Below are 18,419 nucleotides of genomic sequence, written 5' to 3' on the forward strand. Positions count from 1 at the left end.
GTCTCACCCTCAGTGTCCTGATGCTGGATATACCTGAGTGGACACGGTCACAGGGCCCCTCAGTAATCCCAACAGAAGCAAAGCTTTCTCTTGGGGTATAGAGAATTGGGGCAAGTTCCCTGATTCCCTACTATGGAATCTCTATGATGCTACAGTGGCTGAGTTGTGATTCAAAGGGAAAACATATTGCTTGAGAAGTATAAAGCCATATGCTTTTAGCATAAAAAAAGAGAAAGGAGGATGCTCACAAACACAGAATCATTTATAGGCCAGCAACTGTGACTGACGCTATGGTAAAATTCAGTTGTCCCCCATTATGTGCTCTAACTTTCTGCTGTAGGCCATAGTAACATCCTTTTATCTTGGGTACAAGGCCACCCAGAATAAATACTATAGTTCCTAGTCTGCCTTGATGTTCAGTTGTGGTTAATCATGTACAAGAGAAAGTGCAGTGTGGTAGCTTCTGGAAATCTTTCTTAAAAGATGGTGTATTTGCACACTGTCTTCTCTTCTTCATCCCTTCTTCTATTCTGCTGCCAGAGAAATAGATTCTGCCATCTTGGGCAGTGAGGCTGAGGCGTGTTTACCATAGAGGAGCAACAAAACACAAGGTCATGGACTCCCTGCAGAAACTTTCGCATGAGAGAGAAACAAACTGCCTCTTATTTTACTCACTGTTGGCTTGAGGTTGTCACCAATTGAGTTTACAGTTTCTTTAGTTACATTATTTCATTGAGTTCTCAACATAATGCTATCAAATAGGTAGCTACCTTTAATTTATAAGTGAGGAAATTAAGGCTCAGAAAGGCCAGGTAACCAACCCAGGGCTCTCTGATGCCAACGCCAGTGCTCGTCCCACTGTGTTACACTATGATTGTCGGGGAATCATCAGTCACTGGTAAATCATTAGAGAGGGCCACACAAGGCCCAATTCTGTGCAAGTCAGCTGTGGGGCTTATTAGCAACTAAACACAGGGTGAGACTCCTCTGGCCCCTTTCACTGTCTCTAAAACCCCTGGGAAAGACTCACTGTGATACATTAAGGGATTCAGAACTCCCAAGAGAGGATGCTGCTCAGAGAAAAGCATAGGTGGCTGTGTGTGTCTGTGTGTGCATATGCATGCATGTGTATGCATGTTAGTTACGTGGCACATGGCAAACTTCTTAATTAGGTTGTTAACAAGAGTGCAAATACATATGCATTTGAATGGACACTATGACACTGCTTATAATGGAAAAAACTGAAAACTCACATGTTCAACGAGAGGTTAAATAAATTAAAATAAATCGAAACAGAGGGATAGTATGCAGGCATGAAAAACAATGATGGAAATGGATACTTATTGACATGAACATATGTTTTAAGTGAAAATGGCAGGTTTTGAGACAGCATTTTGAATATAATCCTGTTTGGATGGATAAAAAGCAAAGGTTATTGGCTATCTCCAATTATTTTTTTCTTCTGACTTAATGGTATTTTCTAATCTTTTTGTAACAAGCATACATGACTTGTATATTTTTTTCAATGTTTAAAGTTTTTTTGACTAGAATGAAGAGGCAGTGCTTGGTGGAAAATGAAGCTATTGGATACTTCTCTAATTGGCTGTGATAGAGCCTTTTGGCACCTTTCTGAGAGGACCCCAGGACTCACCTGGCTCTTCACTCAGCTGTCAGTTTGAAATGTTAGTTGGCTAGAAACTCAGGAGGCACAGTGTATTACTTTCCCTAATCCCTGCTGTCATAGGCAGATTCGGGGCCCCTGGTTTCCCATGGAGGGTCAAAGTACCTGAGGGGGTGGGAGCCCCCCTGCGCCCTCTGGGCACTCAGGGAGCATGGTGAGCTTCTCTCTGGTGCTGCACCTGCAGGAAGGCGAGGGGTCGTCTGGTGTCCATTTCTGCTTCTGGAACAGGTGGGTGATGTTTGGGGACACAGACGGAGTCTTCCAGGGGGTTGAATTGCCACAGGGGTACTCCCTCATGGAAGGCAAAAAAATATTTCACAAGCAGCTCCAGCTGATAAAAAAAATCCCTAAAAATGAGAGATAATGCCCAACCCTCTCCTTAGCCTTTCCTCTTTCTCCTCAGACCCATGCATGCATTTTCTTCTTCTATTCTTGGGAGGTTAGTTTCTGCTCAAAAAAAAAAAAAATCAAGACTAGAATTTTGTTGATTGACTAGGTGTGGGGCTGGGCAATAATTATCTACTTTGTGGACTGTTTTATCTGCTTTCTTCCTTCTACCACCTCTAGCTGTTGAGAAACAGAACAAATAAGAGTTTGAAATTAGTCTATTCTGGCCCTTATCTATATCTGAAAAATACTGAATGAGAGCAGTTACAATTATATTTAAATTGTTGGATTTTTGGTGGGTTTCAACTGCCTTCTATAACTCCCTTCTCTATACTTACAGCAATAATTGAAAGTTAGCCATTTATGTAATTAATACCACTCTTGGTCCAATTAAACAACAGCACATCCCCCACCTCCTTCCTTTCTCTGTTCAGATTCCTTTCAAACAAGTGGGAAGCTTATGTCAGTTCAGTATGGAACTTTCTATATTGAGAATTATAGAAATACAGAGCTGCCGGTGATGCAGGGGCTTCCTAAGAAGTGGTGACACCCTTGCACATGGGTGTCGAAAGAGAGGCTGGGGGACAGTGAGGGATATGGAAGCACCCATGTAATAGAGAGCTGCACTGAGGTGGAGCCTCTCTCAACCTGCCATCCCAGAACCCCACCATCAGGGTCCCCCTCCCCGGGAGGGGCAGCTGGTGATGGTAGGACGGGGGTGTGCAAAGACTTACGGAAGCCACTCTTCCTTCAGGCAGCGGTTGCCAAAGCCCGGCTTGTTCAGGAGGACGTCTGCAAGTGCTGCAAGCTGCTCACTGCCTGGCTGGTCCAAACTAGACAGAGTGACAGGGGCTGAGCTGACAGACACGTGACTGGGACATAGGGACAAAGCAGCCAACATGCAACTTGACAAGTGTTTATTGAATGGCTGCTACATACCGGGCACATACACAAGCCACAGAATGCTGCCTAGGAGTGGTCATAGGTCTTCCGAGAAGGGAGTGTGCTACTCAAACATGCCCAGTGATCTGATGCCATATCATGTCTGTGCCTCAAAAAGGTAGAGTTCAACCCATTCACCCAACCTTTACTTTCTCTTTCCTTACTCTTGGCAGTCCTGATTGTCCACTTGGAATCACCATTTCCAAGTGACAGGTACACTAACTTCCTTTTGGAGGGCAGTCCAAGGACCCCTACCACATTAGCTGCTGTCCCAGGGAGTCAAAAGGTGAAGGTCCACCACGCAGTCTGACCTGGGAGCCCCACAACCCATGGGAGCGAATGATGACCTTTAAGGATGAGAGAGACTATGCACCTGAAGAAAGTGTACTGCTGCCCATACATCCAGGGGTGAAGGATCAAAGCAGGATATTCACCAAAGGGAGGGACGATGATGGAAAGCATCAGAGCCAAAAACACAAAAGTGGCCGGGAGCACAATCTGTTAGAAAATAAACATGGCAGTGTGGGCTGTGGTATGTTAAAGACACACTCCCACACCAACACACAGACACACACACAGACACATAGACACACAGACACACACACACACACACACACACACACACACACTCATTGTACTAAACATCCCATAGCCTCATAACTAGGCCCCTGGCAAAGAAGGTCAGGCTTCTGGGGAACATTACAAGGGAAGATGTGTAAAGGCAAGCTGTGTAGCAGTAAGCAGAATGCTCTGGTAGCCACTGAAGAATGGCTGAAGTAGGCCAATCCTGAGCACTGAAGCAGGCCAATGTTCAACCAGAGGTGAACCAGAGTTTCCATATCTGAATAACAAATAAAAAGAAAAAAAGGAGTGCCCAATCTATAGATTGAATGCAATCCCTATCAAAATACCAATAGCATTTTCCACAGAAATAGAACGAACAATCCAAAAATCTGCAGGGAACCACAAAAAACCCTGAGTGGCCAAAGATATTTTGAAAAAGAAAAACAGAACTAGAGGCATCACAATTCCAGACTGCAAGTTATATTACAAAGCTGTAGTAATCGAAACGATATGGTACCAGCACAAAAACAGACACATAGATCAATGGAACACAAAAGAAAACACAGAAATAAACCCACAATTATATGGTCAATTAATCTTTGACAAAGAATGAAAGAAGAAGCAATGGAAAAAAAGACAGTCTCTTCAACAAATGGTGTTGGGAAAACTGGACGACTTTCTTATACCATACACAAAAATAAGCTCAAAATGGAGAAGAGACCTAAATGTGATACCCAAAACCATAAAAATCCTAGAAGAGAGCACAGGCACTAATTTCTCTGACATCAAAAATAGCAACGTTTTTCTAGATATGTCTCCTGAGGCACAGGAGATAAAACAAAAATAAACTGTTGAAACTACATCAGAATAAAAAGCTTCTGCACAGCAAAGGAAACAATCAACAAAACTAAAAGGTAACCTACGGAGTGGGAGAAGATATTTGCAAAGGACAGATCCTATAAAGGGCTGGCATTCAAAATTTATAAAGAATTGATATAACTCAACACACAAAAACCAAATAATCCAATTAAAAAATGGGCAGAAGACATGAACAGACATTTCTCCAAGGAAGACATCCAGATGGCCAACAGACACATGAAAAGATGCTCAACATCACTCATCATCAGGGAAATGCAAATCAAAACTACAACGAGATACCACCCATACCAGTCATATAGTCAGAATGACTATAATCAAAAAACACAAGAAACAAAAGTGTTGGCGAGGATGTGGAGAAAAAAGAATCCTTATGCACTGCTGGTGGAAATGCAAACTGGTGCAGCCACTGTGAAAAACAGTATGGAGGTTCCTCAAAAGTTAAAAATAGAACTACCTTATGATCCAGTAATCACACTACTGAGTATTTATCCAAAACATACAAAAACACTAATTCAAAGGATCCATGCACCCCTATGTGTATTGCAGCATTATTTACAATAGCCAAACAATGGAAGCGGCTCAAGTATCCATCGGATAAAGAAGATGTGGTATATGTAGACAACGTAATATTACTCAGCCATAAGAAACAATGAAATCTTGCCATTTGCAATGACATGGATGGAGCTAGAGAGTATTATGCTAAGTAAAATCAGTCAGTCTGAGAAAGACAAATACCATATGATTTCACTCATATGTGGAATTAAAGAGGCAAAATTAACGAGCACAGGGGTAAAAAAAGAGAGACAAACCAAGAAACAGACTCTTAACTACAGATAACAAACTGATGATTACCAAAGGTGGGATAGGTGGTGGAAGGTGGGTGAAACAGATGACGGGGATTGAGGAGGGCACTTGTCATGATGAGCACTGAGTAACATATAAAATTGCTGAATCTCTATATGATATACCTGATCCAAATAGAACGCTGTAGGTTAATAACACTGGAATTAAAATTTAAAAGTTAATAAAAAAGTAATAAAAAGAAAAAAGAGGCCAATGACCTTGATATGTAGGGCCAATGCAAAAATGAATGAAAATATGACTTCACCCTTCGCTGTAAAAATAAAAACAATCTTAAAAACAAGAATCTTAAAAACAAAAATAAAAACAATCACTATTATTTTATTTTCTCTGCTATGTGAGGTTAAAAGCTTACAAAGGATCTTCATGTTACTAAGAACCAAAATAAAGGTTGGCAAGGAGCAAAGAAAGCCAATAGAACCTAAAGAGGGTGCTCATTGCTGTGTTTGAACTCCTGTGCAGGAGAAAGCCAAGGAGAGGATGGAAAGGCCGGCAGAGGGCAGGCAGGCCTTGGCCACCGGCAACCAAGCACAGGCAAGGGCCCAAAGTAGTACCTGGGCCAGGAAGTCCTTGTGGCTGCGAGCAGTGTGGTGGAATCGCTTGACCAGCAATGCCTGCATATGTTGGATGATGAGCTGTGCTCCTGTGTTGAACCGGCTGCGTTCCTCTGGCTTCGAGGAAGAGTGGTCCTCTGGGTGAGGAGCTGGCTCTGCAGAGCAGCCATTGGAGCCCAGGGGAATCTGTCTGGCCTTCTCCATAGGGTGTCGGAGACTGGCGTTTTCTCTTTTCTGTGGAGCGCCACCTGATTTGAAAGACTGAATTAGTAATTTAGAAAACTACTCACAGGGTCTGGCTCCCATATGCCATTTTGTTTTTTTTCTCACTGAACTCATTTTCTCTTCATTGAAATCAGCAAGAGGGGCACCTGGGTGGCTCAGTCAGTTAAGTGTCTGACTTTGTCTTGGGTCATGATTTCGCAGTTCGTGAGTTCAAGCCCCACATGGGGCTCTGTGCTGACAGCTCACAGCCTGGAGCCTGCTTCAGATTCTGTGTCTCCCTCTCTCTCTGCCCCTCCCCTGCTCACACTCCGTCTCTTTCTCAAAAATAAATAAAACATTAAATTTTTTTTTTAAATCAGCAACAATATCAATTCAGGCATGTCAATAAATTTTTACAAATTCTATTTTGGGGGGCACCTAGCTGGCTTCCTCAGTAGAGCATGTGACTGTTATACTCAGGGTCATGAGTTTAAGACCCACATTGGGTATGGAGCCTACTTAAAATAAAATAAAATTCTATTTTTGGGTGCATGGGTGACTCAGTTGAACATCCAACTCTTGGTATTGGCTTAGATTGTGATCTCACAGTTGTGAGGTCAAGCCTTGTGTCAGGCTCTGTGCTGAGCGTTGAGCCTGCTTGGGATTCTCGCTCTCCCTCTCTCTTCTCCTCCCCCTCTCTCAAAATAAATAAACTTAAAAAAAATTGTCTTTTTTTGGTGTAAATCATCTGTCAACAGAATCACCTGAAATCCTTTAAAAATTCTCTACAGTAGCTAAAGAGAAGAGGATAGATATAAATGCATAGACAGAGAGGTCTAAAATGTATAACTAGTAAAAAAAAATGAAGTTGCAGAACGATATGTGTAATAAGATCATATTTATGTTAGGTAGCACGTTTATCATATACAACAAAATGCATCTTATACATGCATACACATACGCACATCTGTAACTGCAAGGCTGTGACAGACTACCCACCAACTGTTAAAGCAGTTACCACTCCAGAGGTGGAGCTGGATAAAGGGCGGGGATGGGGGTGGTGGGGACGGGTGAGGGTGAAGAGTGATATTAGCCTTTTTTTATTATTTGAATCTTTAAACAGCAAAATATATTCACGTGTAACCTGTGCATTTAAGAGTTGAATTGGTTCTTTCTAAATTCTTGGAGGCCACTGTGAAGTGGTGGAAAGACTAATGAACTAGGGTTAGGAGACCTGGGTTTGAATCCTGACTCTTAGTAGATGCACAAATTGGGCTAAGTGACTCATCCTATCTGAATCTGGGCTTTCTCACCTGTAAAATGAAAATGAAAGTATTTTACAGGGTCGTTATGAAGATTAAATGAGCTAACACATGAGAATGTGCTTTAAAAACTACTCACTGCAAGTCACTAGTTATGTTGAAGCTATACAGTTCATCATCACTGATTTTTAAAAAAATTTTCCCAATGTTTATTTTTGAGGGGGAGAGGGGCAGAGAGAGGGAGACACAGAAGCTGAAGCAGGCTCCAGGTTACAAGCTGTCAGCACAGAGCCTAACGCGGGGCTTGAACGCATGAACAGTGAGATCATGACCTGAGCCAAAGTCGGACATTTAACCAACTGAGGCACCCAGGCGCCTCTATCACCAATGATTAAGGTTCATTTATAGAACGTGTTGTTGGACATAAAGGGAGAGCTTATAGGAACATTGGTTGGTTTCAGCTGCTTTCTTAACCCTCCTGAAGTCCCCCAGGACAAGGGCAGCTGCAAAGGGAGTTGGGCCAGCCCAGTCATCCTTTCAGCGAACACTTATTGCACCTGCAATGCACTATCCTGGCTTCTCTAGCCTCTCTGACGACCAGGTGCCAGAGCCCCAGCTCTCCGCCTCCTTTCCCTGATCAGGGCTCAGGTTTGATGTCTGCTGTGGTTGGTCCTTGTCTGGCGGGATTTGTGCTGCCTCTCCTCATGTCTATCCCATGAGCTCTGCTCTCTCTCTGATGCCCCATCCAGACTGGAGCCCATTGTTCAGGCCAGAGCTGAGTGCGCCAGCTGAGGGTGGTCAGAATCATGTTTGTCCCTGGCTTTCCACTGCCCTCTAGCGGTCACTGGCTGTGAGCCACACCTTCAGAAGTAGCACTGACCCTTCTGGTACCGTGCAACTGGACAGCTACAAGTTCCTTCAGACTTTGGAAACATGATCAGAAAACATCATCCTCTAAAACTGAGCCAATTAAAAACAATGTATTTAGCCATCTGAAAAATGGGAGGCAGTGAGAATATAGAATTGAGGTTCCTAGATCTGAGAGCTAAAACCAGGGGTAAGACTCAGAAGCCTGTGCGACTTTAAAGCAAGTCATCTAATCTGTGTGAGCTCAGTTTCCCCCAAGTGGGGCTAATCCGTGCCTTGGCATCCTCACAAGATTATAATGACAATCGAAACAATGGATGTTAAGTGCTCCCTGAAGTATAAAGGGCTAAACTAGTTTGAGGGAAAAGATGACTTATTTTTTTTTAATTTCTTAATGTTTTTATTTATTTTTGAAGAAGAGAGAGAGACAGAGCATGAGTGGGGGAGGAGCAGAGAGAGAGGGAGACACAGAATTCGAAGCAGGCTCCAGGCTCTAAGCTGTCAGCACAGAGCCTGATGCGGGGCTCAAACTCACAAACTGTGAGATCATGACCTGAGCCAAAGTCGGATGCTTAACCGACTGAGCCACCCTGGCGCCCCTAAGTAAAAGATTTGTAAACGTTGAGATAAGGGTTGCTAAATCTTAATCAGAAATCACACACTGTGTTAAAACTTGGCGTGTATTAACTCATTTACTTCTCTCAACAATCCTAACAGGTGGATACTGTGATTAATCCAATTTTGTAGATAAGGAAACTGAGGTACAAAGAGGCTAAGTATTTACCCAAAGCCACTCTAATTAGCAAATTATGCACATCTGCCTTATTCTAACAGCTATACTCTTAACCTCTACCCCTGCAGGTCTCATTGGAACATCCTATTCTATGCTCAGGTTGACCAGTCTTCTGATATTCTCCTGAGAAGACCTAATTATTAAGGAGTATTCTGTGAAGATAAAAGGCCCCAACTCTTGATTCCATCATAGTTTCTGATATAAATACGCTTATTTTCATTCTGGTCTTGGTTAACGTAAGTCTTTGCCTTTGGGTGACCTGGGAGAGAATTCAATTTCTGTGTCTGCAAAGCTGGAAAGAAAAGCTGGGCCCTGTGGTGAGCTGTTACCACTGTCTCCAGAGGACTGCCTTCCCTCCCCACTCTGCCAGGATGCCCACCTCTTCTAGCTGCCACATGAGCTACCTGGGTCAGGGAGCACATTTGGGCTGGCATATTTGCCCACTGGTAGTTCTAAGCATAACTGATAAACAGACTTCTGGGACCACTTATGAAGCAAGATGAAAACCACATTATCTTAACAGTTGGCATCAGAAACTTTACAGGGAGGAAATGGTCTTTGCCCAGGAAAATACTGTGATATGCTACACTGGGTAGAAAGAGGTAACCAACCACAGGAGCCCAAGGCAGCAAAGGAAGATGGCCATTCAGCTTTGCCTGTGAGTGCGAGAGAGGAAAACAGAACAGAGAGAGAGGAGCCAGATCAAGGATTTTATCAGTGTGGACGGACCCCTATTGTTCTATCAGGAGCGGCCTGTGCTGTGGCATGTAATCCCTCCTACCTGTCCATTTCTCTGTCCTCCACCCTCCACAGTAAAGTGCACTCATGAACGCTTTGGGTGGCTCTGGGGTTTAGAAATCACAGGAGGAGCTAGTTGGTGTCCAGGCTCACACATGTAGAAGACAGACCCCTAAATTCACAGAAATTATGGTCCTCACAGTTTCAAAGTTCCAGAGGGCACTAAATGAAGGCTCAGAATAATTTTATCTGTCTCAAAAAAGACAGAAGATCCCATACTGTCACCATTATCTCTAGGGACTCTGTGGGCTGTCACTCATGCAGACAGGGGTGAATCAGAGGCCTGGTGGAGATAAGAGGAGCAGATGAGGATGGTGATGTGGCAGGTACAGGAGACCAGAAAGTGGGATGAGAAGCTTGGGGGTGGTGAAGCTACCAGGCTGAACTCCTTAAGGATCCTGATTCATCTAGAGTCCTTCCACCCAGACGTAATTCCGTTTGTCATTCCTTTGTCATTTAAAGGAGCCAAGAATGCAAAACATGCATTGTTTGATGGGTCAGATAAATACCGTGGAGGAGTATTTGCCTGCTTTGTTGTTTCATGAGTTTTTCCTTAGATTTTCAATATAGAGCTTGGGGAGTGTGGGGAGGGAACAAGCTACACACTCTGGAACCATACCAGCAAACAAGAGTCCTGAATCAGAATCTTCCGTGACCTTCAGAAAAATCTGTCAAGAAGGAAAAAAGAGAACATGTGGTTTAGGCATTCCATTCTCAGAAAAAAGTCTGACCCAAGCTCAGTTTTGTTGGGTACTGCTTCCTAATGGAGGGAAAATACATTACGATTTATCTAAGAACACAGTCTTCTATAAATATAAAAGTGTATGCACACAGTGACCACAACTACGTAAAACACGTTTCTGTATGGACAAAGGTATGAGGAAGTGAGCCAAAAGTGAAGATAGTTGCTATGCTTGGGTGGGGAATTATGGCTTTCTGCCTTATATAAAACTTCCCCTAGTGTTAGACATTTGTAAAGAGCCACCTTTTCTGCTACCTGACAGGAACCAGCTAGAATCTCTGCCTTACCTCTTCCAGGGGAGTGTCAGAAATTCCAAAACTGCTGAGCCCCAGTTCGGCCAGTGTTTCCTCGAGCTCTCTGAAAAGGCTGGCGTATGCTCTCTGCTTGAAATTCTTATTTGGAAGAAGGAAGATAAGTTCTTGACCAATGCATTCCACCAGCTTTGCCTCTGGAACATGGTGCTGTACCATATCCATCAGTTCATTCACATCCCCTAGGACACAAAAAGAGACTGCTAGCAACTCTGTTTACCAGAACCTGGGAGACTGTGAACTTCGTTACATCCCCTTTCTTCCCATCTGGGCAAGGGGCATTTCATTCCTCAGTCACAACCCTCGCAGAGGACCGATGCTCCAGCCCATCCGGTTTTAGCCCAGTTGGCCCAGTGAAGGGCACTGAGGAGAGGAAGATGTAAGCAAAAGCACTCCCCACTAACTAGCTGGACAAACTTGGGGAGGTCATGTAACACCTCCCTCCCAGTTTTCTCCTTTTTTCAATCAAATGGTCTGTCCCTTACAAGCTATGTAACAGGAAGCAGGTCATACCCTAGTTTTTTCATCTGTGCAAAGGGGAAAATAATGGCAGCCAGGCACTTTACTGTTATTTATGAGGACTGGATGAGTTCATATACATAAAACACTTAGAATGATGTACCTGGTGCCTAGGTAAGCATTGGCTGCTATTGTTATCATGAACATCATATCTAGTAAGAAAGCTTTTATCATTGTTATTATTCATTCTTATTCACCACAAGCCTGAAGGTTAAGTCAAAGCTGCTTTCACTTTCCTGGTCTGGCCCAAGCTACAGGTGACTTGTGTAAGACGTACACCTGGAACTGATGACCAAGCTGGGTGAGAACTCTCCTTCCCAAATCACACAGCCGTGCCTGGTCTAACTTTTTGAAGAAATGCGCCATTTCCTTTGGGACTGTACCTGCCTCCTCAAATGAACAAACAAACTATAACACCCTGATCTCAGGAAATGCAGAAGGGGATTGAGAAGCTGTGGAGTCAGACTGGGGCTGAGGGGAGGGAGTGTGGCATGCACAACATGGGGCATGAGGAAGTGTCCAGTGACAAGTATTTCCCTGACACCCTCGTACAGTCGGAATTTAATTTTATGCATAAGCATGTATTACTTTAACATCCAGAATCTAATTTAAAATTTTAAAGCATATATATGAAAAGCGGTTCCCTATTATCTTGAGAGGGAGGTCAAAGGGAGAGGGATTGTAGGGACTCAGAACCCAGCTCTCATGCACTTCTGAAGACAATCCTCTCAGTGAGGGTCACCCAGTGGGTTCTTTGCTTTCTTTGTTCTAAAAATTACCCACGTGGAGGGATTACATGGTTTCAAACCCATGTCCTTCTGGCTACCTGGAGTGGAAGGCTTGATTTATGTCAAGTTTGTAAAGTGGACTCAATTGTCTTTAGCTCTGGGATGACTTCACACAGGGGCTGGAGGGCTCCCTGCGTGAGGAAGCAGCTTTGCCCTAACAGCTCTCCAGGGGTCATGTTCATTGTTCTCTGAGGAAGGAAATCAAGCCCGAAGCTGCTGGATTCCCAGGAATTGTGTCTTAGTCATGTGTGTCAGCCTTCCAGAGGTAGTCCTGGAGGGCAGCAGGGCTCACAGCGCCTGGCAGAGAGAGGTCAGTGAGTGTGTGGTGCTCAGTTGTGGGTCCTCCTTCAAGGAGCTAACTAGGGAATAGAATGATCTTCCTCCGCTTACTTGGGGCATAACAACTTACTGCGCTTCCTACCATTCACAGCATCCCTCTTCTAGTCAAAGAAAATAAACATTTATTTAGAAATAAAGGAATATAAAAAAAAAATTACTCCAGCCAGGAGTCCCTGTTTCCAACTTGATTGTGGTGCACCACTGCATTGGTTTGTTAAAAACTATCAGTGTCTTGACCAAGATTCCTCCTGGGAGGAACCTTCAGAAAGCAGGGAGAGACCCACAGCAAGGCAGGCTAGGGAAAGACATAAAGCTGTCATCCTGAAAGGATGTGTTCATGTTCACTGCAGGTTCTGTCAGTGCAAAGTGGGCGAGAGAGGAAACGTGAGGCAAACCTTGACATTTTCCCTCAACTTTCAAGCACAGAATATAAATAGTGTCCAGTTTTGTTTTATCAGATTTTAATCAGTAAATTCCTCAGACTTAGAAAAAAAAATTGTGCTAAAAAGAAAACTTGGTGTTTTTTTTTTTTTTTTGATAAGCAGATTCCCCTAACCCCACCTGTCATCAACCTGAGTCAGTACACGGGTTGAATTTTGCCCCCTCTGAGGGATATGGGGTATGTGGTATTCCATTTGCAAAGATACCCCAGAAGATGGATGGAAGTGAGCCTTCATGGAGAACAGTGAGAGATGTTGGCAAACACTCGGGGTCCCCGAGGTCAGATCCTGTGAGGCGAGTGCCTATGGTGAGAGCCTCTCTTCTGCCTCTCCCTGGAGGTGGAGGCGCTGCTGAGGAGTTTTAATGCACCCTAACTCAAGGGAGAACTACTAGGAAGTTGGGACGCTGAGGGGAAGGTCAGGAGTGTAAGAGGGATGTGTAACTCGGCATCCAGTCCATGAAATCTCTCTGGAATAGTTCACTATGAGACTGTATGTCACCATGGCTTCACCAGAAGGCCCCACCTGGCACCTAGAGAAGCCCTTCTCAGACACTAATGCCACCTGCAGCCAGGGCAGAAGGACCCAGGAGGGGAGTGGGCAGGGCAAGAAGTGAACATAGACTGTATTCCTCATTTAAGAGAAGAGGCCCTTAGGCCCAGGACTTTTCAAATTCCTCTGGGAATGGAGGAGAAGGAAGGCCAAAGAAAAAGATGAGCAACTGCATGAGCACGGGCTTGAGAAGTACACAGAGTGTTCTCTTTGCTCCCATTAAAGCCTATGACAACAGGACACACCCGACAACACCGAGAGATGATCACCAGACAAGAACCAAGATACAGCCTGCCCCAATCCTTACCATCTAAGACTTGTTCCGGACTTATCTCGTCTATGTGGGCTGGACACCTGGTAGAGAAACCCTGAGATGCACAGCTGCAGGTCCCCTGAAACGACAGGGTTCAGTCACTTGAATGATAACATCTCCCTGATGCTGACTGCTATCACCACCAAGCTTCATTTGTTTCTGGCCACCAAAAGTGGTCAACAGATTTTCTGTCACCATTTGAATGTATTGCTTCATGTGAGCATTCTGGGGGTGTGGTTATTTGATTTTATCCTGGCCAGTGTGTGAGTCAGGCACAGAGAGTAGTAGAACCTCAAAGGATACCTTTGGCTTGCCATTATAATATGACAGCTGTGGGTCTGCCTGTGCGAGACATTGTGGTCCTCCTTCCCCATGGATGCACACTGGGCTGTGGAAATCCACCTAGAAAGCCTAGAGGCAGGAACACTTACACCACAGTGGCCAGAGGCATAGGTAATGCTACAAAATAATAATTGGGACAACTGAAATGTGAACAGTGCCTATTCTCAAGGAGTCCAGAGCACATTCATAATGCTTTACCTGATTTATCTTCACCACATCCCTGATAAGCAGAAGCAGAGATAACCAGTTTCATTTTCTGTGTGCAAGGAAACCAACGATGATGAAGAATTAAGGAATTTACCCAGGATGATACAGGTTGTCCACCTTGCTACCCAGACCTGAACTTCGTCTCCTGACATGTTGAGGGGGTCTCTGCTAATTGGTATTGTTTGGCTTCACCATTTTTAGGGTATAGTCCCCAAGAAAGCCTTTTCTGGGCTTTCATTTACTAGTGGACTTTGGGTTTAATTAGGGAACATAAGGGGCACCTGGATGGCTCAATCGGTTGGGCGTCCGACTTTGGCTCAGGTCATGATCTCACGGTCCGTGAGTTCAGGCCCACGTCAGGCTCTGTGCTGACAGCTCAGAGCCTGGAGCCTGCTTGGGATTCTGTGTCTCCCTCTCTCTCTACCCCTCCTCCGCTCATGCTCTGTCTCTCTCTGTCTCAAAAATAAATAAACATTAAAAAAATTTTTTAAAAATAATAATTAGGGAATATAAATGTTAGAATGAAAAACAGGAAGCTTAAATAACCACTCTCCTTAAAACTGTATAACCTTGTAGACTGAGACACTTCTACATTGCAGCACACCGTGTGTGTAGTTTAGGATTCTGGACAACAATAATCTCAGGTTTAAAACTACTTGTTTCATTTAGGGTAAAGCATCTCTGTAGGAGGGTTAGAAATGTCCATTTATCAAAATCTGCAAACAGTCTCAGAAACAAAGAGGTTGATTGCGACAGCGAGAGCCCGATTTGGGTAGAGAGGTCTGGAATGGCAGCACCACACTGTACATTTCTGTTCACCCGAAATGGACTCTTTCCCTGGGCAGACACATACCTCATAGCCTGTTTTTTGGCTCTGGATGTTTTTCATCTTGCGCACCAAAGTTAAGTAGAAGCCTGTGCCAAAGCAGTTCTTCAGGAAGAGTGGGGTGCCTGAGCAATAGAGCCTTCCCTGGGAAATGATGGCGATGCGATCCCCGAGGAGGTCAGCCTCATCCATGTGATGAGTGGACATGATGATGGTTCTGCCTGCAAGGGCAGAGGTCAGGGGGATCACCAGGCAGGCCTGGGCAAGGCTGGATGGGAGAGGATGTAGAGTAACCTCCCTGTTACACGGGCATAAAAATTTGAAGTTGATAAATAAAAACAGGTATTCTGTGGCAAAGTCCAGAAAACTGGAATAATAGTGACAACAATTAACATTTGACAGCATCCTGCATGTTGTAAAACACTGTCACACACAGTATCTCTTCATCTGGCATTGGACCTGATTCAAATAAATCACCATGTATGGGACATATTTATTATAGTAATTGGCATCTATTGAGTTCCATATGCATATTCTCTGGAGCATTAAGCATTGGACTTATAATCTTTGCAAAGAACACACATACCCTTTGAAACCAATAGGAGATGTCACTAAAAGAAAACAGTAATGAGGATTCCAGGATGGCAAACTGACCACGGGATTCAGCCATGCTTTCTTGTTCATGGGCAGTCTGAGCTCTGCCTGCTGTCTTTCTGGATCTGCACCCTCTGGTTGGAAGGTGCTGGGATAGAGGAAAGAAGGTCCCATTTTGAGACACTGCCCTGCTATCTGCAGTAGTCCTCTGGAGCACTGGACACCTGCGTGTCACCCTCACACCTGGTCTTGAGTGACCACCTGACAGTTATGGAGTTCCTTGGGATGTCTGCATGTGACCTGGGTTTTCTTAGTCAAAGAGGAATTTCGCATAGAGCTGCACACATTGTTCCAGACAGAAGGGCCACAGGTTGAGAGAACCTTTTAGAATATTTTGGGAAGTAGTCTGCTCCATCAGTGATTCCTGTTTATATTTGTGTAAAAACTTCAGGAGGCTTCCACGGGAACTTAGATTTACTCAAGTGACTGCTGAAGTCCCATCAGAGTGTAGTTATGGCTGTTAACTATACTCAGTTACAGAGCGCCAGGAATGAGAGTAGAGATCACAGATAGAGCTTCAGTGAGAACAAAGGGCACCGAGCAGTGGCTATTACCTGAGCGATACTTCAGAAGCAGGTCCCAAATTGAGCGTCTCGAATAGGGGTCCACCCCAGAGGTAGGCTCATCCAGAATAACCACCTTGGCACCTCCCACGAAGGCAATGGCAACAGACAGCTTCCTCTGCATGCCACCTAGAGGTACGCACAAGGCAACAAGTTCATGACAGCTGTAGAGGATCGGAAGAGAAAGGGCCAGGGCTGTGGTGTAAGGGGGGTTACCTTAAGACCAGCAGCAGCTTGACGCTGCCTCCTTAGATGTTTATATAGTGTTCAAACCTAGTGGGGTCCTCTTTAAATGCAGAAAAGGCAAGAAATGCAGAAATGGATAAGACCATCTGAAGGTTGTTCTCACATTTTAGTCCAAACACATAAACACCAGAATCAATACAGCTCAGGCTGCTCTAACATAGGGTTCCATGTGGGAAATGATCCAGAGGTGGGGTGCTCTTAGGTGCACAGAATAACATTATAGAAGTGTTCCACCTCTTACGAGGTCTGTAATAAGCCTCCCCCTCTCAGGGCCCTGTGTCCTGGAAGACAATTCATTTGCCATCTGTAGTCCTGTCTTTTTCCAATACCGAGCACCTGACAGATCCTGAGCTTCTTCATTCCTCTTGTGGTGGAGGCCTGTGTCCTCCAACATGGCTTCCATCTCCAGCTGGGCCTCCTCCCAGGACTTTCCTTTCAGCTGGGCATAGAACAGGATGTGTTCAGCCACTGTGAGGCTATGGGGACAGGGCAATGAGAAAGGCAATGGGCTCAGCAATTCTACCTCTAATGATTCACCTTATAGAAAGAATTAAGGGTGAGCACAAAGTTTTAGCAATCAAGATGATCACTGTGGTGCTGTTTATAACACACACAAAAAAACCAAAAAACAGACCATGCTAAGCATCTAATAAGAAAGGATGGTACATTTATATAATAGTGTAGTATATAAACAAAAAACTATTTTATAGAGGAATATATAATGACATGAAAAGATGTTAATGACATCCTGAGTGAAAAAAAACCCTAACTGCATTAAAAAATGGCAGGTTACAAAATTGTATGCAGAGTTTTACTCTCCCTTATAATTAAAACACACACACACACACACACACACACACACACACACACACACACACACCTGCATAGGAGAAGTTCTGAAAAATCATACACCAAGGTGTTATGGATGGTGAAATTACAGGTGACTTCCATTTTCTTCTTTTCTGTTTTTAACTTTTTTAAAATGTTTGTTTATTTTTGAGAGAGACAGAGACAGAGCACAAGCGGGAAAGGTGCAAAGAAGAGAGGGAAACAGAATCTGAGGCAGGCTCCAGGCTCTGAGCTGTCAGCACAGAGCCCAATGCGGGGTTCAAACCCACAAGCTGTGAGATCATGACCTGAGCTAAAGTCAGATGCTTAACTGACTGAGCCACCCAGGTGCCCCATTCTATTTAAATTTCTTTCCTTCCTTTCTCTAAATACAATATAGCTTTTAAAATAATAAGTAAAAGTTTCGGGGGAAAGCAAGTGAAAAGCCTCCTGAAAAGTCAGTTTTTAGTGCCTGGCTTAAGAGAGAAACAGGAACAATGGTCTCCTCTCTTGGTCCCTGAGAGGGAATATTTCAGGACTGAACAAGGGGCCCCAGGATGGACCACTCTGTCAGAGAGCAGGGGGAAGTACTTTTCTTAGGGGGTAGACCTCAGCTCCCAATGCCAGAGGCATAGCCTGACTTTCTGAGGGATACCTCTTATAGCAAGCAGGACAAAGGACCTTGAACATGGGGAAACCAAACAAGAACACACTGCCTGCTGCCCCCAGAACAGGCATCCTTGAGCTCAGCTCTAGAGAACATGTGTGTTGGGGGGCAGGGGAGAGCAAGGCATGGGGATGATCTCAATTCCTGTTCTACTTACTGGTGGAACAGGATGTTGTGCTGTGGACACATGCCAAGACTCTGTCGGACTGCATCCAGGCTGGTTTCAATGTCCTTTCCCCCAATGAGCACAGTCCCTGATGTTGGTGGCAAGAGACCCGTCAGGATGGACC

The 18,419-nt window shown here is 44.3% G+C and overlaps 1 protein-coding gene across 3 annotated transcripts in view; it reads right to left on the bottom strand.

Annotated features, from left to right (window-relative positions):
• ABCA4 (ATP binding cassette subfamily A member 4) overlaps positions 1-18,419 on the bottom strand; it is a 131,702-nt gene that overhangs the window by 36,855 nt on the left and 76,428 nt on the right. For all 3 annotated transcript variants that reach the window (XM_043575610.1, XM_043575611.1, XM_043575609.1), the window contains 11 exons: positions 18,287-18,418; positions 16,971-17,110; positions 16,380-16,517; positions 15,199-15,392; positions 13,791-13,875; positions 10,822-11,027; positions 10,412-10,460; positions 5,869-6,116; positions 3,384-3,508; positions 2,803-2,901; positions 1,787-1,973 (listed from right to left, as the gene is read on the bottom strand). In XM_043575610.1, the coding sequence (XP_043431545.1) occupies positions 1,787-1,973; positions 2,803-2,901; positions 3,384-3,508; positions 5,869-6,116; positions 10,412-10,460; positions 10,822-11,027; positions 13,791-13,875; positions 15,199-15,392; positions 16,380-16,517; positions 16,971-17,110; positions 18,287-18,418 (1,603 nt within the window). The remainder of the gene's footprint in view (positions 1-1,786; positions 1,974-2,802; positions 2,902-3,383; positions 3,509-5,868; positions 6,117-10,411; positions 10,461-10,821; positions 11,028-13,790; positions 13,876-15,198; positions 15,393-16,379; positions 16,518-16,970; positions 17,111-18,286; position 18,419) is intronic.

Source organism: Prionailurus bengalensis, chromosome C1, assembly GCF_016509475.1.
Source record: "Prionailurus bengalensis isolate Pbe53 chromosome C1, Fcat_Pben_1.1_paternal_pri, whole genome shotgun sequence".
NCBI lineage: Eukaryota > Metazoa > Chordata > Mammalia > Carnivora > Felidae > Prionailurus > Prionailurus bengalensis.